We start from the raw sequence: 22,020 nt of genomic DNA on the forward strand, positions 1-22,020 counted from the left end.
CACCTCGCTTTGGCGGAAACCTACTACGTACCTTAGATCCTTAGATTTTTGTAAGTGCTTGATTTGGAAGGCAATTTTTAAACTCAATATTACTTTGGACCTAGTTGTTTCTATGTTGGTTCGACTATTTAGTGACCTTAATCTAATCGAGTCATATGAAACAACCTATTCATGCAAAGTATACATACATACATTCAAGCATAATATATATCAAAATGCATAAATAAATGGTGAACTAGTATGGCCCAAAACATCTTGTCTTGAAGCATCCAATCTTCATCACCACCTTGTTAGCTTGGCATCGTCTTGAATCTTCGTTCAAATGCTAACTTAAAGTTCTGAACTTAGAAATACTTGAAAATAATAAATTACATCAAAATTTCCATGGTACGCAGACCATATTTAAAACTTTACATTCAAAGATAGAACGGTTTGCAGACCGTATTTAACTATCCTAAATGGCCATACTAGTCACTTGGAGTACATGCATTACATAAAATATACATTCTATGCATTCACCCATTCGCATGCTAAAACAAATGGCCCATATAATTATGCAAGTATTTACGTGAATTAATTAAAATTCACGTTCACATAAACGCGTCCTAAAAGATTCATCAATTTCCAAATTATTAATCCTTAGACTTTATTCTAATTAAAATTGAATTTAATTAAAATAATGCGACCTACGAAAATAATTAAAATAATTATTTCATTTAATTTCATTTAATTTCATTTAATTTCATTTAGTGTCTCCCACTCAAACCAATAATTATTCCGGATAATTAATTATTAAATATTAAATTAAAACTACCGTGCCGGACCAAGTAAATAAAATATTAAATTAAATATCCCGTTAGCCCAAATTAATGCAAACATGTCAAGCCCAACAAAATAAACAAATTTTAAAAAAAAGTCCAATTGCATGCTTGGGCTAGGCTTGCGCCCAGCCCATTTCAGCGCTTGTGTGGCCTACGAGGCACACGAGCAATGCTCGCATACCCCGCAGCCTAGCACGCGTGCCCACATCGCTCGCTGCCCCTGCGCGCTTCGTTCGAAGCTCGTTGCTGCGCTGCGCATCGCTGCACGTCGCAAGGCTTCGTGCCTTTCTTTTCTCGCAGCCCACGCAAGCCAAGGCGCCTGCCTTGCTCGCACTTTCCTCGCCCAGCGCGCGCGCGGCGCGCAGCTCGCTTGCTGCTGTCCGCGTTGCTCCGGCTCGGCACAGGCATGGCAGCCCGCGTGGCTCGTCGAGCCACACGTCCACCCCACCCTTGTGTTCGTGCCTACGGACCAACTTAATCAAAAAAAATTGTAACAAACTTTTGCATTAATGTTATTTTTCATAAAAGTTACGATTTTTATTTTCGAAAAACAACGGTTTTTACGATTTAATATTAAATCAAGGCTAACATTATTCAAATTTTAAGAACGAACGAATCAACCAAAAAATTTGAACTTTTAAATAATAAAATCTAAAACTTTAAATCGTTCTTTAAACATTTAAATTTCAGATTTTAATAATTAGGTTTAAGTGCGATTAAAATTAACAAAACCATTTAAAATTTTAATCCAATAATTTTTTAAATTAGCCACTGACCCATGAAATTATATTCCCTTTCCCAATTAACCGAATTATTATATCTAAATTATTTAAAAAATCAATTAAGGATCTAAATTTTACGAATTTGGGGAAAGCAAAATTAGGGTTTATACTTATCGGAAAAATCTTATTTTTACCATAGATCAAGAATATACCCAGAAAAATTGTGCCAAAATTTCAAGCAATTCGAAGTTGTTTAGGTCGACCTTTTAATTGAATTACTTTCCGACACTTTTAATTTTTATTCGAAAATTAACAAAAAATGCCCAAAAAAATCACTTCGAGGCCTGTTTTTGCAATTCCGTTCCCATGAATTGGTCTTAGAATATCGTTTTCAATCAGAATAGGGCAGAAAAGTCGAAAAACCGAATCTTTCTTTATTTCGGAACAGGTTACGCAATTAATCCAATAATCCATAAAAAAAATCAACAAAAATTCTAAAAAATTCGACAGCAGCAAAAACAATTAAATCATGCTAAAACATGCTTTGAATACTTAAGGCTCGTGATACAACTGTAGGGGAATATAGTTAAACATAATAACATGTGCGGAAACAATCCCCAAAGCCAGGAAATATGTATAAAGCACAGATTAAGCAAACTTACATTCGAAGCGTATTTCCCTAGTAATCTGTCAACGAACACGAACTTAGAACTCCACTTGTCGTTCCTCTACTTGGTTCACCGACACGATCAGATCCGTCTTGATAACCGTCTAGTAATCTATCAAGAGTTTTTGCTTTTGGGAAGAACAATTTTCTCAGAGAGAGGAAAACTGAAGAACGTAATTCTAAATTAGGTTTAGGGTTTTAGAAAACTTGTGTGTACTAAGATGTGTGGAATAATACAATAACCTAATTGTATGAATGATGTAACCGGTCAAGACTAATAAGCCTTGACCGGCTACACACACGAGCACACGAACCACAGCCCACCGCCCAACAACACACGCTGTAGGCCGAAGCCCACAGCGCGCGCGTCGAGCAGCTGGGCCATGGGCCTGCTCGCTCGTCGCTGCTCGTTGCTTGCGCTGCTGTTGCGTGCTCGCGCCCACACGCGGGCTGGCTGCTCGCCTTTGCTCGCGATCTTGCTGACTCGTTGGGCCTTGCACGCTTGCGTGCTTGGCTCGACGGGCCGGCAACTCCGATGCCCTTCGTATTCGCGATTAATATCTTTCCGATATTATTTATCGTTTCGTATACGACGAATTACCGTCGTACGATACGATTTTTTCGTGTCGCCCAGCTTACGAATATTCGCGATACGATATACGATTCTGATGCAAGGTCGTATCGTATAATACGTTTTCCAAAAATAATTCCCGAAAAGCTAATAAATGAATTCCCGATTCATTTAATCTGGTGATCTGTTACGTGTCATTGGTGTGACCTTGTAGGTTCAGTCAAGAGTAAGTTGTGAGCTTAATATTCATTAGAACTCACTGATCGGAAGCATTGCTCCAGCTAGCTGTTCTGATCACTTGGTCTCACTGAATTAATTGTTCGCAATTAATCTGAACCTTGGTATTAGATTTAATGCACCTTGGGTGAAGGACATATTTCCTTCACCTGCCTTGCTCGCCCTTCCCTCGCCCAGCGCGCGCGGCACGCAGCCCCATGCTGCTGCCGGCGTCGCTGCGGCTCGGCACGGATGCGGCAGCCCGCGTGGCTCGACGAGCCACACGTCCACCCCACCCTTGTGTTCGTGCCTTTGGTTCGTACTATGGACCAACTCAATTAAAAAAAATTAATTTCACGAACGTTTGCATTTATGTTATTTTTCATAAAAAGTTACGATTTTTATTTTCGAAAAACAACGGTTTTTACGATTTAATTAATTTAACGACAATCCAGTTTCACAAAATATTAAATCAAGGCTAACATTATTCAAATTTTAAGAACGAACGATTTCAACTAAACATTTGAACTTTTAAATAATAAAATCTAGAAATTTAAATCGTTCTAAACATTTAAATTCAGATTTTAATAATTTGGTTTAAGTGCGATTAAAATTAACGAAATCATTCAAAATTTTAATCCAATAATTTTTAAAATTAGCCACTTACCCATGAAATTATATTCCCTTTCCCAATTAACCGAATTATTATATCTAAATTATTTAAAAATCAATTAGCGATCTAAAATTTACCAATTTCGGGAAAGCAAAATTAGGGTTTATACTTGTCGTAAAAGGCTGAAATTTTTCCATAGATCAAGAACATACCTAGAAACAACGTGCCAAAATTTAAATCAATTCCGAGTTGTTTAGGTTGACCAATTAATTGAAATACTTTCCGACACTTTTAATTTTAATTCGAAAATTAACAAAAACGCCCAAAACACACCACTTCGAGGCCTGTTTTTCAATTCCGTTCCCATGAGTTAATCTTAGAAAATCTTTTTCAATCAGATTAGGGTCAGAAAGTCAAAAAACGGAATTTTTTGATTTCAGAACAAGTTACGCAATTAATCCAATAATTCATAAAAAGTTCCGAAAATCAACAAAAATTCAGAAAATTTCGACAACAGCAAAAACACAAATTTCATGCTAAAACATGCTTTGAATACATAAGGCTAGTGACACCACTGCATGGGAATAAAGTTAAACATAATAACATGTGCGGAAACAATCCCCAAAGCCAGGAAACATGTATAAAGCACAGATTAAGCAAACTTACATTCGAAGCGTATTTTCCCAAGTAATCTGTCAACGAACACGAACTTAGAACTCCACTTGTTGTTCCTCTACTTGGTTCACCGACACGATCAGATCCGTCTTGATAACCGTAGCTTAGACAATCAATCAAGAGTTTTTAGCTTTTGGTCGGGAAGAACAGTTTTCACAGAGAGAAAACTGAAGAACGTAATATTTTAAATTAGGTTTAGGGTTGGAAAACTGTGTGTACTGAGTTGTGTTGAAAATACAATAACCTAAATGTATTAAATGATGTAACCGGACAAGACCAAGAGGCTTTGACCGGCCACACCAAACACCCTGACACATGCGTATAGCCCAACGCCCAGCCACACGCTGCAGGCCGAAGCCCACAGCGCGGGCAACCGAGCAGCTGGGCCATGGGCCTTGCTCGCTCGTCACTGCTATGCTGCTGCACTGCTGTTGCGTACTCGTGCCACACGCGGGCTGGCTTGCTCGCCTTTGCTCGCGAGCTGGCTGGCTCATTAGGCCTTGCACGCTTGCGTGCTTGGCTCGACGGGCCGGCAGCTCCGATGCCCTTCGTATTCGTGACTAATACCTTACGGATATTATTTATCTTTTCGTATACGACGAATCAACGTCGTACAATACGATTTATTCGTTTCGCCCAACTTACGAATATTCGCGATACGATATACGATTCCGATGCAAGGTCATGTCGTATAATACGTTTTCCAAAACTAATTCCCGAAAAGCTATTGTCATTGGTGTGACCTTGTAGGTTCAGTCAAAAGTAAGTTGTGAGCTTAATATTCATTAGAACTCACTAATCGGAAGCATTGCTCCAGCTAGTTGTTCCGATCACTTGATCTCACTGAATTAATTGTTCGCAATTAATTTGAACCTTGGTATTAGACTAAATGCACCTAGGGTGAAGGATATATTTCTTTCAGGGTTCATATCGGGTCGGGTTCATATCGGGTCGGTTCATATATGGTCAGGTCAAAAACGGGTTAAGTCGGGTTCATATCAGTTCAGGTTCATAACGGGTCGGGTTCATACCGGGTCGGGTCAATTCGGTTCGGTTTGTTAACGGGTTTAGCCGGTTTATAATCGGGTCGGGTTCATGTTTAGTGAGATCAATTCGGATACAAATTATAAACAGTGTCGAGTTATTACTAAAATCACAATTTTCAATACGTTTATACTTTATACTATAATATTTACATTATTAAAGCAAAGTGACAGGTAAAAGAGGCCATATAATTTGATTACGTGATTTATAACTAATGTTATTTTCTTTTTTGACGAACAACTAATGTAGTAATGTTTTTATCCAATTAATTTCATAAACTTAATTAAGAAAAGTCAGTCAATGTCTTTTATTATGTCATGTAATATTTACCAATCAAATGATTCAAATGGAATCAAAATCATCTATGCCTCCCCACCATGCCAGAGTATTAAGAAACGTGTATTGAATAACTAAATACTAATAACATAGTAATTAATAATCGATAATGATGAATTAATACGTAATGAATTTGTTAAGTTTGTAAATACAAGTTTGACATATATTCATATTGGTTTAAACAACAACGCGACTAACATGTTCATTAACGAAACGAGACAAACAAATTCAATTGTTAATGAATTAAGTCGATTCAATTAAAATAGCATAGTTTTTCGATTAGTTCTTAGGTTACAAGCTTATAAGCTTATAAGGTATTGAATTAGATCAATTTAGTTTAATGACGATTAGTCAGTTGAATACGAGTAAATAAAGAGTGCACATTCAGGCCCGGTGGAGGCCTTGTGCATCCTGGTCAATAGCACAGGGACTCCTAAAATTTGAGGGCCCAAATATTTCGGAGCCCAATTTTAGTATATATATAAAAAAAAAAAAAAAAAATCAAAACTGCTCTATTTTTCCGCAAACTGCTTACACAAAGATTCATGAGTAAATTCAAACTCTTCTCCTAGTATTCTTCACCCTTCAATTATTAATACTTGTTTCCAATATTAATTATCTAATTTAAATAATCTACATTCATTCCCTATTCTAACAAACTTTCCAAAAATCTTTTCTTCAATCTTCATCTTCATCAGTAGCACCATTTCTTTTTTATCAATGGAAGAATTTTATCCGATTTTTTCGCAATTAATTACCTATTTTTCTACCAAGTGGCTAGATTATTTACCTTTTTAATATTTCTACCCTTCTTCTCTACTAATTAATCAAACTAATTTCAAGAAGAAAAAAAAATCAGATTGGGGATTTTCTATCTTCAATTCAAAAATGCAATTCCTATTTTTTTATCGGGAAGGAGTGGAATATGGGGATGTGTTGAAGAACAATCAATCAACAAACATGCTGAGGTAATTTTGTATTCATGAGATTATAATTTTTGTTGTTATTTTAGTTTTTAGATCTAATTTTTGATGACTTTTGATTTTTATTGTGGTAACTTTGTAAAGCTTTTGGATTTGGTTGGAGTTACTCAATTAGTATTACAGGAGGTTTGACTTGATGCAATTAGCCAATGTGATATTTGAATTTCGTTTTTGTTGTAATTAGTGATGCAATATCTTTAAAAATTTTTTTTCCTGATAAATCGGGGGGTTTTATTTATTCAAGTATAGGAAACATGGTAGTTTTAATGAGTGGATATATTACAATTGAGAAGCTGTTAGGGGAGCATCTCTCCTCCTGCAACAGAAGCCCACTTATGTGGGAAATAGACTACCCGTATAATTCAATAGGCTAATTGCGAAATTTATTGGTTTTTATTGAGTTGTTATTTGAAATTTAAATAATGTTATACATATTGGATGTTATTTAAAATTTAAATAAAGTTGTTTGAGTTGTTATGCTTCAATGTGTAGGAATAAAATCGTAATGCTAGTAAAATAATACAGAGTAGTTTGATTATCTCAGTTTTGTTTGTGTTAGGGCCCCATTTTTAAGATTAGGTCAAGAATAGAATAGGGCCTCCAAAATGTTTAAGACGACCCTGTGCACATTCAATTCTACAAGACTATAATTATACAGTAATATAGCTATATTGGAAATGCATCTAATAAAGAACAATATGTTAAATGATAACATGTTTAGTTACTTAGTTGGTTGATAAACAAGGGGGTGTCAAATCGGGTCATTTGTTCGGTTTTGGTTTGGGTTCATCGGTTCAAGTTGAAATCGGTTCAAATCGGTTCAGGTTGAAATCGGTTCATTTTGCTATCGGGTCGGTTCGAGTCGGGTTGAAAAATTAACGGTCCGGTTCAAGTTCGGGTTATGTGGTACGGGTTCATATCGGGTCGTATTCGTATCGGGTCGGGTTCATATCGGATCAGTTCATATTTGGTCGGGTCATAAACGGGTTAAGTCGGGTTCATAACGGTTCAGGTTCATATCGGGTCGTATTCATAACGGGTCGGGTTCATACTGGGTCGGATCTATTCGGTTCGGTTTGTTAACGGGTTTAGCCGGATTGTAATCGGGTCGGGTTCATATCGGGTCGGGTCCATATCGGGTCGTGTTCATGTTTAGTCAGATCAATTCGGATACAAATTACCAACAATTTCGAGTTATTACTAAAATCCCAATTTTCAATACGTTTATACTATAATATCTACCTTATTAAAGCAAAGTGACAGGTAAAAGAGGCCATATAATTTGATTATGTGATTTATAACTAATGTTATTTTCTTTTTGGATTTTTTGGTATTTACTACCTTCAAAATACACCACTTTTGTATTTACTACCTTATGAAAATTTTATTTTAAATTACTACCTTAAAGTTCCATTTTTTTTGTATTCACTACCATTTTACATTTTTCTCATTTTAAAATTGAGATATCTCTTTCATTTCTTAATCACTTTAAGTGATTCAAAGCTCATTCTTCTCATTTATATGTAAGGATTCCATAGGGATCTTACCTTTTAACATTTCGTAAAAGTTTAAACAAATTAAATATTATTTTTAAAATTTTAAAATATTTATGAATTATCAAACGAATTTTTTTGAAATGACGTTCTCAATGAAATCCCTATAGAAAAAGGAAAATAATGAACTTCGAATCACTTTAAACGATTAAGAAACGAAAGAGATAACTTAATTTTAAAATGAGAAAACTATAAAGTGGTAGTAAATAAAAAAAATCTGGAAGTTTAAGGTAGTAATTTAAAATAAAAATTTCATAAGGTAGTAAATACAAAAGTCGTGTATTTTAAAGGTAGTAAATACCAAAATTTCCTTTCTTTTTTGACGAACAACTAATAGTAATGTTCACTATCCAATTAATTTCATAAACTTAATTAAGAAAAGTCAGTAAATTTCTCTTATTATGTCATGTAATATTTACCAATCAAATGATTCAAATGGAATCAAAATCATCTATGCCCTCCCCCACCATGCCAGAGTATTACGAAACATGTATTAATGAACTAAATACTAATAACGTAGTAATTAATAATCGATAATGATGAATTAATACGTAATGAATTTGTAAAGTTTGTAAATACAAGTTTTTCATATATTCATATTGGTTTAAACAACAATGAGACTAACATGTTCATTAACGAAACGAGACAAACAAGTTCAATTGTTAATGAATGAAGTCGATTCAATTAAAATAGTATACTTTTTCGATTAGTTCTTAAGTTACAAGCTTATAAGCTTATAAGGTATTGAATTAGATCAATTTAGTTTAATGATCGATTAAAAGATAAGTCACCTGAATACGATTCAATAAAAGAGTGCACATTCAATTCTACAAGACTATAACTATACAGTAATATAGCTATATTGGGAAATACATCTAATAAAGAACAATATGTTAGATGATAACATGTTTAGTTACTTAGTCGGTTGATAAGCAACAGTTCGAATACTCTGTTGAACAACGCACATTGAATTATATATTTGGTTTATAAAGGTTTAAGAAGTACAATTACTTACGAATTATATCATTTGATATCTTAGCATTTCGGCTCTGTTTGGATTGACGGAAAATATTTCAAGTAAAAACTTATTTTTGAGGCGGGTTATGAACGATTTGAATTAAACGGGGTGTAAACGGGTTACGGGTTGTAAACGGTTCGGGTTGAAACAGTTCGGGTTGTAAACGGTCCGGGTTGAAACGGTTCGGGCTGTAAACGGTCCGGGTTGAAACGGTTCGGATTGTAAACGATTCGTGTTAAAACGGTTCGGGTTGTAAACGGTTCGAGTTGAAACAGTTCGGGTTGTGAACGGGTTTTCCCCGGGTTGAAACGGTTCGGGTTGAAATAAATCACGTCATTAACGGTTTTTGCGTCCATTCGGTTCGAGTAGAAACGGCTTCGGGTTGACGCGTGACGGTTTGTTATCGGGTATCAGGTCTTAATCGGTTTAATATTTTCGAGACGATTCGGGTTCGGGTTGAATGTTACCGGTTCGGTTAGTTTTCGGGTTCCAACTAACGGGTTATTAACGAATCGGATTAACCCAGCGGGTTCAACATTTCGGGTTGAGATTTGACAGCCCTATAAACAACAGTTCGAATACACGGTTGAACAACGCACATTGAATTATATCTTTGGTTTATAAAGGTATAAGAAGTACAATTACTTATGAATTATATCATTTGATATCTTAGCATTTCGGCTCTGTTTGGTTTGACGGAAAACATTTCAAGTAAAAACTTATTTTTGAGGCGGGTTATGAACGGTTTGAATTAAACGGGGTGTAAACGGGTTACAGGTTGTAAACGGTTCGGATTGTAAACGGTTCGGGTTGAAACAGTTCGGGTTGTAAACAGTCCGAGTTGAAACGGTTCGGGTTGTAAACGGTTCGGGTTGAAACAGTTCGGGTTGTGAACGGGTTTTCCCCGGGTTGAAACGGTTCGGGTTGAAATAAATCGGGTCATTAACGGTTTTCGGGTCCATTTGGTTCGGGTAGAAACGGTTTCGCGTTGACGCATGACGGTTTATTATCGGGTATCGGGTCTTAATCGGTTTAATATTTCCGAGACGGTTCGTGTTCGGGTTGAATGTTATCGGTTCGGTTAGTTTTCGGGTTCCAACTAACGGGTTATTAACGGTTTGGGGTCTTAACGAATCGGATTAACCCAGCGGGTTCAACGGTTCGGGTTGAGATTTGACAGCCCTATAAACAACAGTTCGAATACACGGTTGAACAACGCACATTGAATTATATCTTTGGTTTATAAAGGTATAAGAAGTACAATTACTTATGAATTATATCATTTGATATCTTAGCATATCGGCTCTGTTTGGTTTGACGGAAAATATTTCAAGTAAAAACTTATTTTTGAGGCGGGTTATGAACGGTTTGAATTAAACGGGGTGTAAACGGGTTACAGGTTGTAAATGGTTCGGATTGCAAACGGTTCGGGTTGAAACAATTCGGGTTGTAAACAGTCCGGGTTTAAACGGTTCGGGTTGTAAACGGTTCGGGTTGTAAACGGGTTTTCCCCGGGTTGAAACGGTTCGGGTTGAAATGAATCGGGTCATTAACGGTTTTCGGGTCCATTTGGTTCGGGTAGAAACGGTTTCGCGTTGACGCATGACGGTTTGTTATCGGGTATCGGGTCTTAATCGGTTTAATATTACCGAGACGGTTCGGGTTCGGGTTGAATGTTATCGGTTTGGTTAGTTTTTGGGTTCCAACTAACGGGTTATTAACGGTTCGGGTTCTTAACGAATCGGATTAACCCAGCGGGTTCAACGGTTCGGGTTGATATTTGACAACCCTAGTTGCACGGTTACACCAGCTTAGCGTACCCCACTAATTTCAAAACCAATATTTTGGCCAATGAATCAATCATAATTTGATGCTCTTTTGTTCCAACTAGGGTTGCATTCAAATTGAGTTTTAGTATGTTCGCACTGAGCTTGATAAGGATTACTAGTGTTCGAGCTAACTCGAGTATTCATGAGCTTTGAAGAAATCTTGTTCTAAGAATTTGGTTTTTTCGAAATTTGTTAACGAACAAGCTTTTCGAGTTTGAGCTCGAGGTTAAACGAGGTTAAATCGAGCTTAATTAAAGTAAATGAGCCAAACATTTTATATGCATCGATTTAAGTTTGTTAAGGTTTTTCAAATCTTTCAACAATAAAAACGTTATAAGATGTGATAAATAATTTATGGAAATATTTTTATAGGTAAGTAAATTTTGATTTCAATGTGTCGTATTTTTTTGAGATTGAACGAATTTTTAGCGAGTTATACTTGAACACAATTACGGTTACAAAAAAACAAATATGAGTTGTTCACGAACATTAATGACCGAACATTAAGTTGTTCGAGCTTGACTCATTTACTTAATGAGTTTAATTTTTTTTCTAAAGTTAGCTTGTTTATTAACTTATCAAACGAGTTTTGAGTCTTTTTGACCGAGCTTGTTTGCAAGTAGTTCACGAACGTACAAGCTCATTGCACCCTTAGTTCCAGCCATTATAAAATGGAGCAATAATTTCATTATTGGGAATTTAACAAAGGATGATATGTATCAGGGGCAGATCATATACCCAATGTACCCCATTCTAAAATAAAAAAACACTACAACGTTAAGAGAACAGTTATGTCAAAAATCCGATCTCTCAGGTTACACTAAATATCCTACCACAATGCATAACGGATGAGGCAACGTTCATAGTAGTACTAACAGACCAGTTTGTGGAACAACTGGTTCTTATGTAAAGGGCATTGTTAAATGACGCCCTAGTATTAAACAAAACTCCCTACTTTGTCCCACTTTTTCCTATCTTATCCTTATCAATTTACCATAGTTTCTTAACCTTGTTTTTTCTTAGATTCTCCTTCTTATAATATAACTCTCACTCTTTCAAAGCATAGCCACCACCATATATTACCGGAGCACTAGCCCGACTCCGACAACGAGTTGAAGAAGTGGTCGGCCATCAACTCCATTATTGCCTCACCTACTCCACCCATATTTCCACCAAGGAAAACCACCACAACACCTTGTCGGGTGACCCAAATGGCTAAAGATGATAATCGTACAATAGCATCTGCGCACTGGGTAATTCGATTTGTGAAAATTCGTACTTTTTTTCCCGGAAAATAGGGCGAGACTACATCTAAATGAGTGTACACCCATGGATGATACTAAGTTAACTTCAGTTTAGCCTACGGGATAGACTACGTCTAAATGAGTGTACACCCATGGATGATACTCATTTTGTGCTAGTCTAAACCATGGGGTGGACTTAATTAGAGCTAGTCCAGCCCTTCACAATTTTGACGACATTTCAATCCAGCGCTACTCCGAGGATTTGATTCATCTAACTCCAATACAAGTACACACCCACGAAACAACCTCTTTGAGGCTTTGAAGTATCAAATTGCATGTGGTATCTAATTTTAATACTTGAAGGGGAGGCAAAATATAAAACAAAAACGTTGCCGGAATACAAAACAAAAACAAAACTTTGAAGAGGAGGTTACATATTTGATGGGAAGTGTTTATGCCAAATTTCGTCCAAGGGAGACTTTTGGCTAGGGTCGACACTAACTAAGCAATGAATGTATGAAGCAAGTAAAAGAGACACGTCACAAAGAAGTGTTGACGCGGAAAACCCAGGAATAAGGTAAAAAATCGCGGATAGCTATGAGGCTATCAATCCACTAAGTATCTTCTGTAATTTGTATGAATGTTTGTGCTTAATCAAAATAACTAATGCAAGGAATACTTTTAAAGTACGAAAGTAAATATTGCTTGAGTATTGAGAGCTTCAGTTCACTTGTTCCTTCTTCCTGTGGCTTCGTCTCCTTTTATATCTGAAGAATCATGGTCCTGCAGGTTGGGAGACTCCCTAAAAGATAGGGATTATCATCTAGCCGTTGTCCACGTTCCTCTCTGTTCTCCAACAACTTCCGTGATCTTTGGTGACTTCTTGGACTCATTCTGAGGGTGTGACGGCGCAACATGCTCTGGGCTTTGGGCCTAGATCTTAACCTATCTTGGCTTACTGCTTTGTCGATCGTCGTTGGTCTCATGTTGCTGGTCTATCGTCGCCTATGTCTCGTCGTCCGACGTCGCATCTGACGTGCCCCTTTGGCGCGATGTTACCTGTGACACGAAAACACCTACGACATGATCAAACGTTAGAACAGTTATGTCGTTGGTCCAAAAAGTGGGATAACAGTTTGTCCCCAATTGTGAATTTGCGGGGTCATTTAAAGCAAAGGAAACAATTTAATTTTGAAAAATAAACCGTCCACAACTGCCTAGTTCGTGGGAACAAACCGTTCGAAATTCCAAAGCAATAAATATTGATCTGCGACATGCAATAAATTTCCTCACATAGCAAATTTTAAAAACTTCCAGATCTGAAAACAAGAGAGAGAAAAGGAGAAAAATGGAGAAATAGAAGTTGGTTTTCGCACTGAGTTCGTCCGAATTCAGGTATAGTTTGCTCATTTCTTTTGATTTTCCTGTAGAATTTCATAAGTAAGATGGTTAGATCTAAGTCGATTGTGGCTAAAGGGAAAGGGGAGTTGGGATCTGGTCGGGTTAAGTCCCTTAATCCGATATACTCTACCGTAGTGGATCCGGCGGTGTTTGTCGAGCTCGCTGGCTTACCGCCGTCAGCGGAGGTGAAGATTCCAGATCCAGACGAAGAAGCTCTTGACTGTCCGGAGGGGTACGTAGTCATGTACGAGTATCCGTTCACAATTGGCTTCAAATTTCCTTTTACTCCGTTAGCTAGGTCTTTTATTGAGGTTTTTCATTTGAGTCCGGGCCAGTTAATGCCCCAGATCTGGCGGGTTTTCGCGGTGGTGCAAGGGGTTACCGCAGACTGGAAGGTGCCTTTTGACTTGGCCGACTTGATGTATTCTTACGACCTGGCGCTGAAGGAGTGTTGTAGGTATACACTGGTTACGAAGAAGGGGAAGAAGAACTTAGGCGTTGGTTTAGCTGTGAACGACAGGGGTTGGCAGAGTCGTTTTGTCTATGTGAACAAGGATTCTTTGGGAGAGAAAGGACATTTTTTGGTTGAAGGGTGGACGATGGAAGGTAAAGGTGGTTTTTTGTCTTTGTTTCTCGTCGTTTTACTGAACGTCGCCTTACTTGGTTTTGTTTTGCAGTTGTCAAGGCATCGTCGTTGGCTGAGTTGAACGCTGATTCACACGACAAGTATCAGAAGTATTTAAGCTACTCTGTCGAGGACAGGTCTTTCAGTCGCGACAGTGGTCTTTTAGACGGGAAGGAGGAGACTCATACTGACGACGTCCAAGGTGCAGAGGAGGAGGTAGAGGAGGAGACAGTTTGCTTGGTTCGTCGTCAAAAGAGGTTGAATTTGACTGAAGAGGTGGTAGCAAATTCGTCATCTGCTGAGGAGGAAGAAGATATGGCTGATACTTCAGGTTTTTGTGCTGACATTTTGCTTTGTCTTTTTTATTACGTTTTTTTTGGGGATTTGTGTTTTATCGTGTTGTGCTTTTGTTTGAAGAGCATACGTTGTCAAGTAGGCCAGTGTCGAGGATGTCGCAGAGCGAAGTGATGGAAAGGGCGAGGAAGCGTCTGAGGTCGACTGCTGCTGCTGGTGGGCAGAGTTCGTCTGCTGTGTCTGGCAGTCGGGCCATGTCTGTCGTCCCTCGACATTCTAAGATAGGGGCGTCGCCTGATATGCCCGTCGTCATAGGTGGTGAAGGTTTTCATCCCATTGCTTCGTTGTCGCCTCCAAAGCCGTTCAAGGCGCCATCGACTGCTGCTGTCACCATTGGTAGTGTCTCCCCGGGTCGGCCAAGAAGTGTTCTGCCGAGAAGAGTTCTGCCGAGGATACGGTTATCTCTCTGCCCCCACGCTTCTTGGGCGATGGTGAGACGGCTGTTATTTGGCCTTGCGCTGATCGTTTAATTTTGCCCACGACGTATCAGCGATATCATGAGGTGGATCCTCTTCCTGTCGCATCGGACGCCGCTGAACTTAGCTTGCGGGTGAGTTTTATTTTATTTTCATTTTTCATGTGTAAAATGTACGTTGTGTTAACTTGTTTTGGTGTGTTTTTTCGTAGGCGTCTCAAGCCGCTTTGGCTGTGCGCAGGCAGTGTTCGCTGTTGTGCGACGAGTTGTCTAATGCTGGAAAGCAGGTGGCGGCGACGAAGAAGGCGACCGCGTCGTGGGAGGCTAAATGGAAGGTTGCTGAGAAGAAGGCGGTCGATCTTGCTGCGGTGGTTAAAGCAAAGAACGAGCAGCTAAGGGGTAAGGACGAGCAAATCGCCGACGCGGCTAAGGAATTGGAGAAAGTGAAAGGGGAGTTGGCCTCGACTTCGGAGGAGATGGAGGGGTTGAGGAGTTTGTATGAGGCCACGACGAGTGTTCAAAAATGATAAAGTTTAAGGTGGGTAGCTGTTTTGGGCAAATTCGACTTAGAGACGAGCTTGCCTTGATGAAGGTGCTGACAATCAATCGAGCAAGATAATTGAAAGTAGTGAGAGCAAGTTGTAATAGCATGGAATGATCGTAGGTTTATTGCTTAGAATTCGTGTGTCCAAGTAGACAAAGACTAAGCCATTTTATAGGCATTTACACTAAAAGTGTAACGTTTGTACTTAATTGCACATAATTAGACAATAAATGCGTAATGAAGGTCGGCTTCATCATGGGCTTGCAACAGCCGTTTTGATCCCAACAGTTGAGAGTAAGTTCGAACGGTGCCACCATGTGCCTTGCTGGCAGCCACGTATGCAACGCCTTGCCACGTTTGCCTACATCACCAAGAGGGTATTTCCCCCCCTAAAAATTGTCCCCAAACCCATTTTGAATTTATTCCGGGAAGTTCAAAAAGGAAAAATGGGTTTCACGGAAGGAAAAATGGAAACCGCCTCTTAACCTCCCCAACGCTGACGGCGTTAGAGAAATGATGACTTTTGCTTTGGAAAGACCAACCGCCCATCTGCGCCAATAAATAGGGTAGCGCACCCAACCACCCGTACTCACTTCTGCAATCTCTCTCTTCTCTTTCCCAGAAAAGCAATCGGCGCTCTTCCTCTCTCCTTTTTCCAGGTAACTGCTTGGCTTCCATCTTCTTCCTTTCTTCTTTCTTTCTTCAATTCTTTCTATGTCGCAGCGAATGGGAACGAAATCCACCCGTGCGAAGAACAGAAGAGTGGTGGTGGAGTGCGACCTGGTTGAGGGGCCAATTTTCAGCCCTACCCACATTCTGGACAGAAAGAATGCTCGACCGGCCACTTGGGGGAAGCAGGATGTGGAGGCGCTCAAGGAGGAGTGTGGTTTCCCTCCGTCGGCGGTAATTCGGTTGCCGCAGCCCGAAGAACGGGCCGATTGGATATCGGACGGTTGGGTGTGCTTTTATGAGTACCCCTTCAGAATTGGGTACACTTATCCTTTCTCGCCACTGGTGCGAGAAGTTCTGAGGGCACTGGCGGTGCCGCCGGCGCAACTGATGCCGCAGGTCTGGAGGGTGATGCATCTGGTCGACCATTTGGCCGGCAAACTGGATATGGAATTCCGAGTTGAGGACCTTGTTTACACCTACAAGGTCCAGAATTATGGGGCTGGTAGATACTTGCTGCATGTCAAGGATGACAGGGAGGCTCTTCTTGGTGCGGACAAGTCGAACGACCGCGGGTGGATGGGTCGTTTCTTTTTTGTGGAGTTGGCTAGTTTAGGGCCCGACTCCGACTTCTTGACGGGGGAATGGATGGCTAGAGGTATTTTTGTTTGTTTTTGTGTTTTTTGGGCTTGTTGATTTGACTTTGTCTCACTTTCTTGTTTTTGTAGGTGCGTCCTTCGACACAGTTGGAGTCGGTGCCTAAGCTATAGAAAAGACAGTTGTGCTGTTGGGGGTCCCTCTAAAGGACAGAGCTTTCATCGGCCTCAAGTTCGGTCGTGAGGAGGCCTCTCAAGAAGAAGAACTTTCTGAGCCTGCAAACATGTCGACGTCAACAGGTAAACATGGGTTAGGGTTAGTTTACAACTTTGGGTTCGTTGCCCTTTTCAAAACGAAATATAAATTACAACTGTTGTGACGAGACTGAGTCGTCGAAAAAATACTATCAACAGGAACTGGCCCATCGACACGCTCTGGCAAGGCCCCATCTGCGGACGCGTTGCTGAGGAAGAGGTTGGAGTCACTGGGGAGTGTGTCTCGAGCCAAAACCATCACTGTGCTCTCACCGCCGAAGCCGCAAAAGGCTTTCAATTGACGCCACGGTGACGGGGGAGACCAGCTCGCTCATGCCTGCTGAGAAAAAGCTGCCGCCTCCAACTCGGAAGAGGAAGCTCGCCGTAGAGTTTCCTGACGACTACAGGTCGGCAGATGCGCCACGGGTTCAGCTTTGGCCTGAGGTTGACTGTCTATGGATGCCGTCAAGCCGGGAACGTCAGGAATCCTTGTCCCCAGTTGCTGCAACTGTCGAGAGCGTCTCGGATGCATGGAGGGTATGTGTTTGCTTCTTTTCTATTCTTCGTCTCCTTGCTTTCCTGCATGCCATCTTCATCTCGTCATTTTAGTGACTTTGAATAATTTTCTTTCCTTGTTCACATAGGCCCTGCAATCTGCTTTAGCCACACTTCATCATGTCATAATGTTAGAAGATCAAATAGTAAAGCTGAAAAATGACATGAAGAAGGCAAAGCAGGAAGCTGGTCGTCTTGGCGGTGTGGCCAAGGAGGCGACGGCCAGAGCTAAAGCGTTGCAAGTGGCGCAAGAAAAGGGGGCTGCTGAGGTCGCGCAGTTGAGTGCCGAGAAGGAGACGCTGGTTGCTGAGGTTGACGAGCTGAAGACGTCTCTCTCCAAAGTCAAGGCGAGGATTTACGAGTGTGCTGGTTACTACACTTGGAAGATGAAGGCCGAGATGATGGAGGAATTCAAGGCGGGCAAACATGTGAACTGGACTCCTAATGAAGACATTGCTCAGTTCAACACTGCATTCCCCGAGGACTATATCCCCCCTGGTGCCGTTAGCGATGAAGAAGAAGTTGAGGAGGGTGCAACTGCAACCAGCCCCAATGCCGAGACGGTGGCGGCACCAGGCAATGGCAAACAAGGGGAGAATGCAGGCCCAGCAGATCCTCAGGAGTAGCTCTGTCCCCCCTCCTAAAAAAATTTAAAATTTTAATGGTGTGTGTTTCAAACAATGGATCGTTTTAAACAGTATTTTGTGTGTTCGGCCTTTGGAAAGGTCGAAAAGATATTTGTGGCTGTGTTTCGCCTTGATGGCGGCAGTCTTTTGGATGTTTTTGGGCTTGTCCAAGGGGGCAAGTCATGTAAATATTTTGTGGGTTATAAATTATGTGTTGCTTGCTTTGTGTTTGGAAAAAATATGCGTTGGTGTGGTGTTTTGTTTTGCAGGTTGGGCACATACCTCGAGTTCGACTTTGGAGACGTCTCCAGCATGTCAAAGGAGAACCTGCAAAATGTATACTGTAGAAAATGTAGATCTGTATTCCATTGTGTATGTAACGTACATTGTAGTGTACCAGGCGTTTTTATAATGGCCTAAATTGTGTTTTGTAGTTTGTAAAATTGTAATATGTGATGTATACAATCATGTTTGAAATAAAATTAACAAAGTTTCCTGCTACTTTGTTTCTTTTAACATTTGTGCTCAGTTTCGAATATTGTTTTCCTGTATGTTGTGTTGTATACTTCGCTTCATCTTTTCTCCTCTTGTCGAATCCGTCATCATGTGGGCATCATACTGTCAACATAGCAGAGCATGAGGATTGGCCGTTGGTGGAGCCAACGGCCCTCCGATGCTTAAGTTAGTATATAGCGACATGAAAATGAGAGGGAATTACGACAAGGAGAAAAAGGAGAGAAAAGGTTAAAGAGAAATACTGGACGAAGTCTAGTCGAATGCTTTATGTTTGTTACTCCTTCTAAGTGTATACTTTATGTTGGTGTCATGTTGTCGTCTGCAAAACAGAATGATGGCGTGAGGATTGGCCGTTGGTGGAGCCAATGGCCCTCCGATGCCTAAGTCAGTAAGGATAATAATATGTAGAGAGAAAAAAAGAAGTAAAAAAGGATAGAGGGGAGAGACTTAACTTTTTGTTACTTGTGAGTGTATACTGTCCGAGATGTTCTCAGTTTCATGATACGTCGTGCCCGCTCTGTTTCGGGGGCGTCGTCATGATGACGGCGAGTGCCAGGGTGCCTGTGCGTTAGGAAAAAACAAGAAAGCAAAAGAAGGTTTGAGTGTTCAGAAATGGTACAATTTTAGGTGTGTTGCATTCCAACTTCTTGGGATGGATGCGCCATCTTTGTCAACCAACTCGTATGCACCATGACCTGTTCGTCTCACGATCTGGTAAGGACCTTCCCATGTCGGGGCTAGTTTGCCGTGTCGAGGATCCTTTTTGTTTGGGAAGAATTTGCGCAGAACCCAATCTCCCTGCTGAAATATTCGAACCCTCACATTCTTGTTGTAACTGTTTGCAACTTCTTGTTGGTAGGACGCCATTCTGACCAGTGCTGCTTCTTTGAGTTCGTCGACAGTATCGATGTCGTAAGCCAAGACTGAGTCGTTCATTCCTGGAGCCATGAAACTTCTTCTTGCTGTGGGGAGCTCGACTTCGGGAGGGATGACTACCTCACAACCAAAGACTAAGGAGAAAGGAGTGTGATTGGTCGCCGTCTTGGGTGTCGTCCTGTCAGCCCAAAGGATCATAGGTAGTTCGTCTGCCCATCTTCCTTTGGCGTCATTGAGGCGTTTCTTGAGATTGTTGATGATGATTTTGTTGCTTGACTCGGCCTGGCCATTTGCTTGAGGATATCTTGGTGTTGAGGTATGCAAGGTGATGTTATATCTACTGCAGAATTCCTTGGTTTTGTTGCTGATAAACTGTGAACCATTGTCAGAGATAATCTCGGAAGGGATACCGAACCGACTAAGAACGTTTCGCTTGATGAACAAGATGACTTCGGTATCTCGAACTCGCTTAAAAGCTCCTGCTCCGATCCACTTGGAGAAGTAATTAGTCATTGCCAACATGAAGACGCGTTGTCCGGATGCTTGTGGTAAGGGTCCCACTATGTCCATCCCCCACTTCATGAAGGGCCAAGGGGATAGGATGGGGTGGAGCACTTCACAAGGTTGGTGAGAGACAGATGCGAACCGCTGGCAAGAATAGCATTTCTTAGCAAAGGCGATTGCGTCTTTCTTCATGGTGGGTCAAAAATATCCCATGGTGAGGGCTTTGTGAGCTAAGCTTCTTCCTCCGGCGTGATTTCCACATTCTCCATCATGTATATTGCGCAGTGTCGACTCGATCTCGTCATGATCTAGGCATCTCAGATACGGTCCTGCAACTGATTTTCTGAACAATACTCCATGAATTAGGATAAATCTGGAGGCTTTAATGCGGAAGGCTTTTTCGTGGGTGACTCCAGGTGGGGTGGTGTTGTGTTTGAGCCAGTGTATGTAGGGGTCGCGCCATGAAGGCGTTTGTGTAGGTTGGGACTGTTCGGTGATGGGTAGGTTATCTTTGGTGATGGCTGGGTACATTAAGTGGACTACGGGAATGGAAGTGAGTTTAGGTTTGATGTTTGAGCCGAGGTTGGCTAAGGCGTCAGCCTGGGTGTTTTGATCTCTTGGTATTTGTTGTAAGGTGCATGAGTCGAACTTGTTTACGAGCCTTTTTTCTATTTCCAAGTAGGCCTGCATCTTTGAGTCCTTCGCTGCATACGAACCGTTAATCTGACTGATAATCAATAAAGAATCACAACGTACCTCGAGTCGGCGGATATTCATGTTGAGTGCTAATGATAATCCCAGGATCAAGGCTTCGTATTCTACTTCGTTGTTGGTAGCTTTGAACTCGCAACAGACAGATTGTACTATGGTGTCCCCTTGTGGCGAATTTAGCACGATGTCGAGGCCTGTCCCCCGTATGTTGGAGGAACCGTCAGTATGTAGAGTCCATGTTGATGAGGATCCACCGTCGGTCAGTATGTTGACTTCGTGATCGACTTCGTGTTGGAGGCTTGGGCTGAAGTCAGCCACAAAATCAGCCAGAGCTTGCGACTTGATGGTTGTGCGAGGTTCGTATCTGATGTCATAACAACCTAATTGTATTGCCCATTTGGACATCCTGCCAGACAACTCGGGCTTCCTTATGATTGACTTCATGGGATAGTTAGTTCTAACAGTGATAGGATGACATTCAAAATAAGGGCGCAATTTAACAGAAGCGACGACTAAAGCAAGGACAAGTTTTTCGAGATGAGAGTACCTTGTTTCGGCGCTAAGTAAGGACTTACTGACGTAATAAACAGGTATCTGCTTTCCGTCTTCTTCCCGTACTAACATTGCACTGATGGTCGACTCCGTAACTGCAAGGTATACCTGTAGCACTTCATTGTTTTTTGGTTTGAACAGTAGCGGGGGTTTGACAGGTATTGCTTGAGTTGCTGCAATGCGGCTTCGTGTCGGTCGGTCAAGTTGAACTTCTCGTTCTTCCTAAGGATGTCGAAGAACAATTTGTATTTGTCGGACGACCTGGAGATGAAGCGGTTGAGGGCGGCCACTCGGCCTGCTAACTTCTGTACGTCCTTTTGATTTCGAGGTGATTGCAGGTTGATGATTGCGCGGATCTGATCAGGACTGGCTTCGATGCCTCTTTGAGTAACCATATAACCCAAGAACTTACCGGAGGAGACTCCGAATGAACATTTGGTGGGGTTGAGCTTCATGTTGTACTCCCGTAGCACGTCGAAGGCTTGTTGGAGATGCGAGATGTGATCTGAGGCCTTCTTGGATTTTACCA

General features: G+C 40.8%; 2 protein-coding genes across 4 annotated transcripts; both read left to right on the forward strand.

Moving 5' to 3' along the window:
• The first annotated feature begins 6,153 nt into the window (after window positions 1-6,153).
• LOC130466272 (uncharacterized) lies at window positions 6,154-18,833 on the forward strand. Of its 3 annotated transcripts, none has more exons than XM_056835050.1 (3): window positions 6,154-6,633; window positions 15,300-17,688; window positions 17,796-18,833. In XM_056835050.1, the coding sequence occupies exons 2-3, from the start codon at window positions 17,485-17,487 to the stop codon at window positions 18,330-18,332; spliced, it is 741 nt and encodes a 246-aa protein (XP_056691028.1). In that variant the 5' UTR covers window positions 6,154-6,633; window positions 15,300-17,484; the 3' UTR covers window positions 18,333-18,833. The 3 variants fall into 3 exon arrangements, with proteins under 3 accessions (XP_056691028.1, XP_056691029.1, XP_056691027.1); XM_056835051.1 differs by having other exon boundaries at window positions 17,029-17,688; XM_056835049.1 differs by lacking the exon at window positions 6,154-6,633 and adding an exon at window positions 13,735-15,222.
• Window positions 13,738-15,142, forward strand: LOC130466271 (uncharacterized). Its single transcript, XM_056835048.1, has 3 exons — window positions 13,738-14,299; window positions 14,371-14,649; window positions 14,736-15,142. Exons 1-3 carry the CDS (start codon window positions 13,738-13,740, stop codon window positions 15,140-15,142), a joined length of 1,248 nt encoding a protein of 415 aa, XP_056691026.1.
• Window positions 18,834-22,020: the final 3,187 nt, after the last annotated feature.

Source organism: Spinacia oleracea, chromosome 1, assembly GCF_020520425.1.
Source record: "Spinacia oleracea cultivar Varoflay chromosome 1, BTI_SOV_V1, whole genome shotgun sequence".
Lineage (NCBI taxonomy): Eukaryota > Viridiplantae > Streptophyta > Magnoliopsida > Caryophyllales > Amaranthaceae > Spinacia > Spinacia oleracea.

Bases quoted from the DNA above. Each gene is read 5' to 3' on its own strand.
- LOC130466271 (XM_056835048.1), top strand. From the start codon at position 13,738: ATGGTTAGATCTAAGTCGATTGTGGCTAAAGGGAAAGGGGAGTTGGGA. The intron at 14,300-14,370 runs GTAAAGGTGGTT...TTTGTTTTGCAG, and splicing joins TGAAGGGTGGACGATGGAAG to TTGTCAAGGCATCGTCGTTG. The intron at 14,650-14,735 runs GTTTTTGTGCTG...TTTTGTTTGAAG, and splicing joins AGATATGGCTGATACTTCAG to AGCATACGTTGTCAAGTAGG.
- LOC130466272 (XM_056835050.1), top strand. From the start codon at position 17,485: ATGCCTGCTGAGAAAAAGCTGCCGCCTCCAACTCGGAAGAGGAAGCTC. The intron at 17,689-17,795 runs GTATGTGTTTGC...TTGTTCACATAG, and splicing joins GCGTCTCGGATGCATGGAGG to GCCCTGCAATCTGCTTTAGC.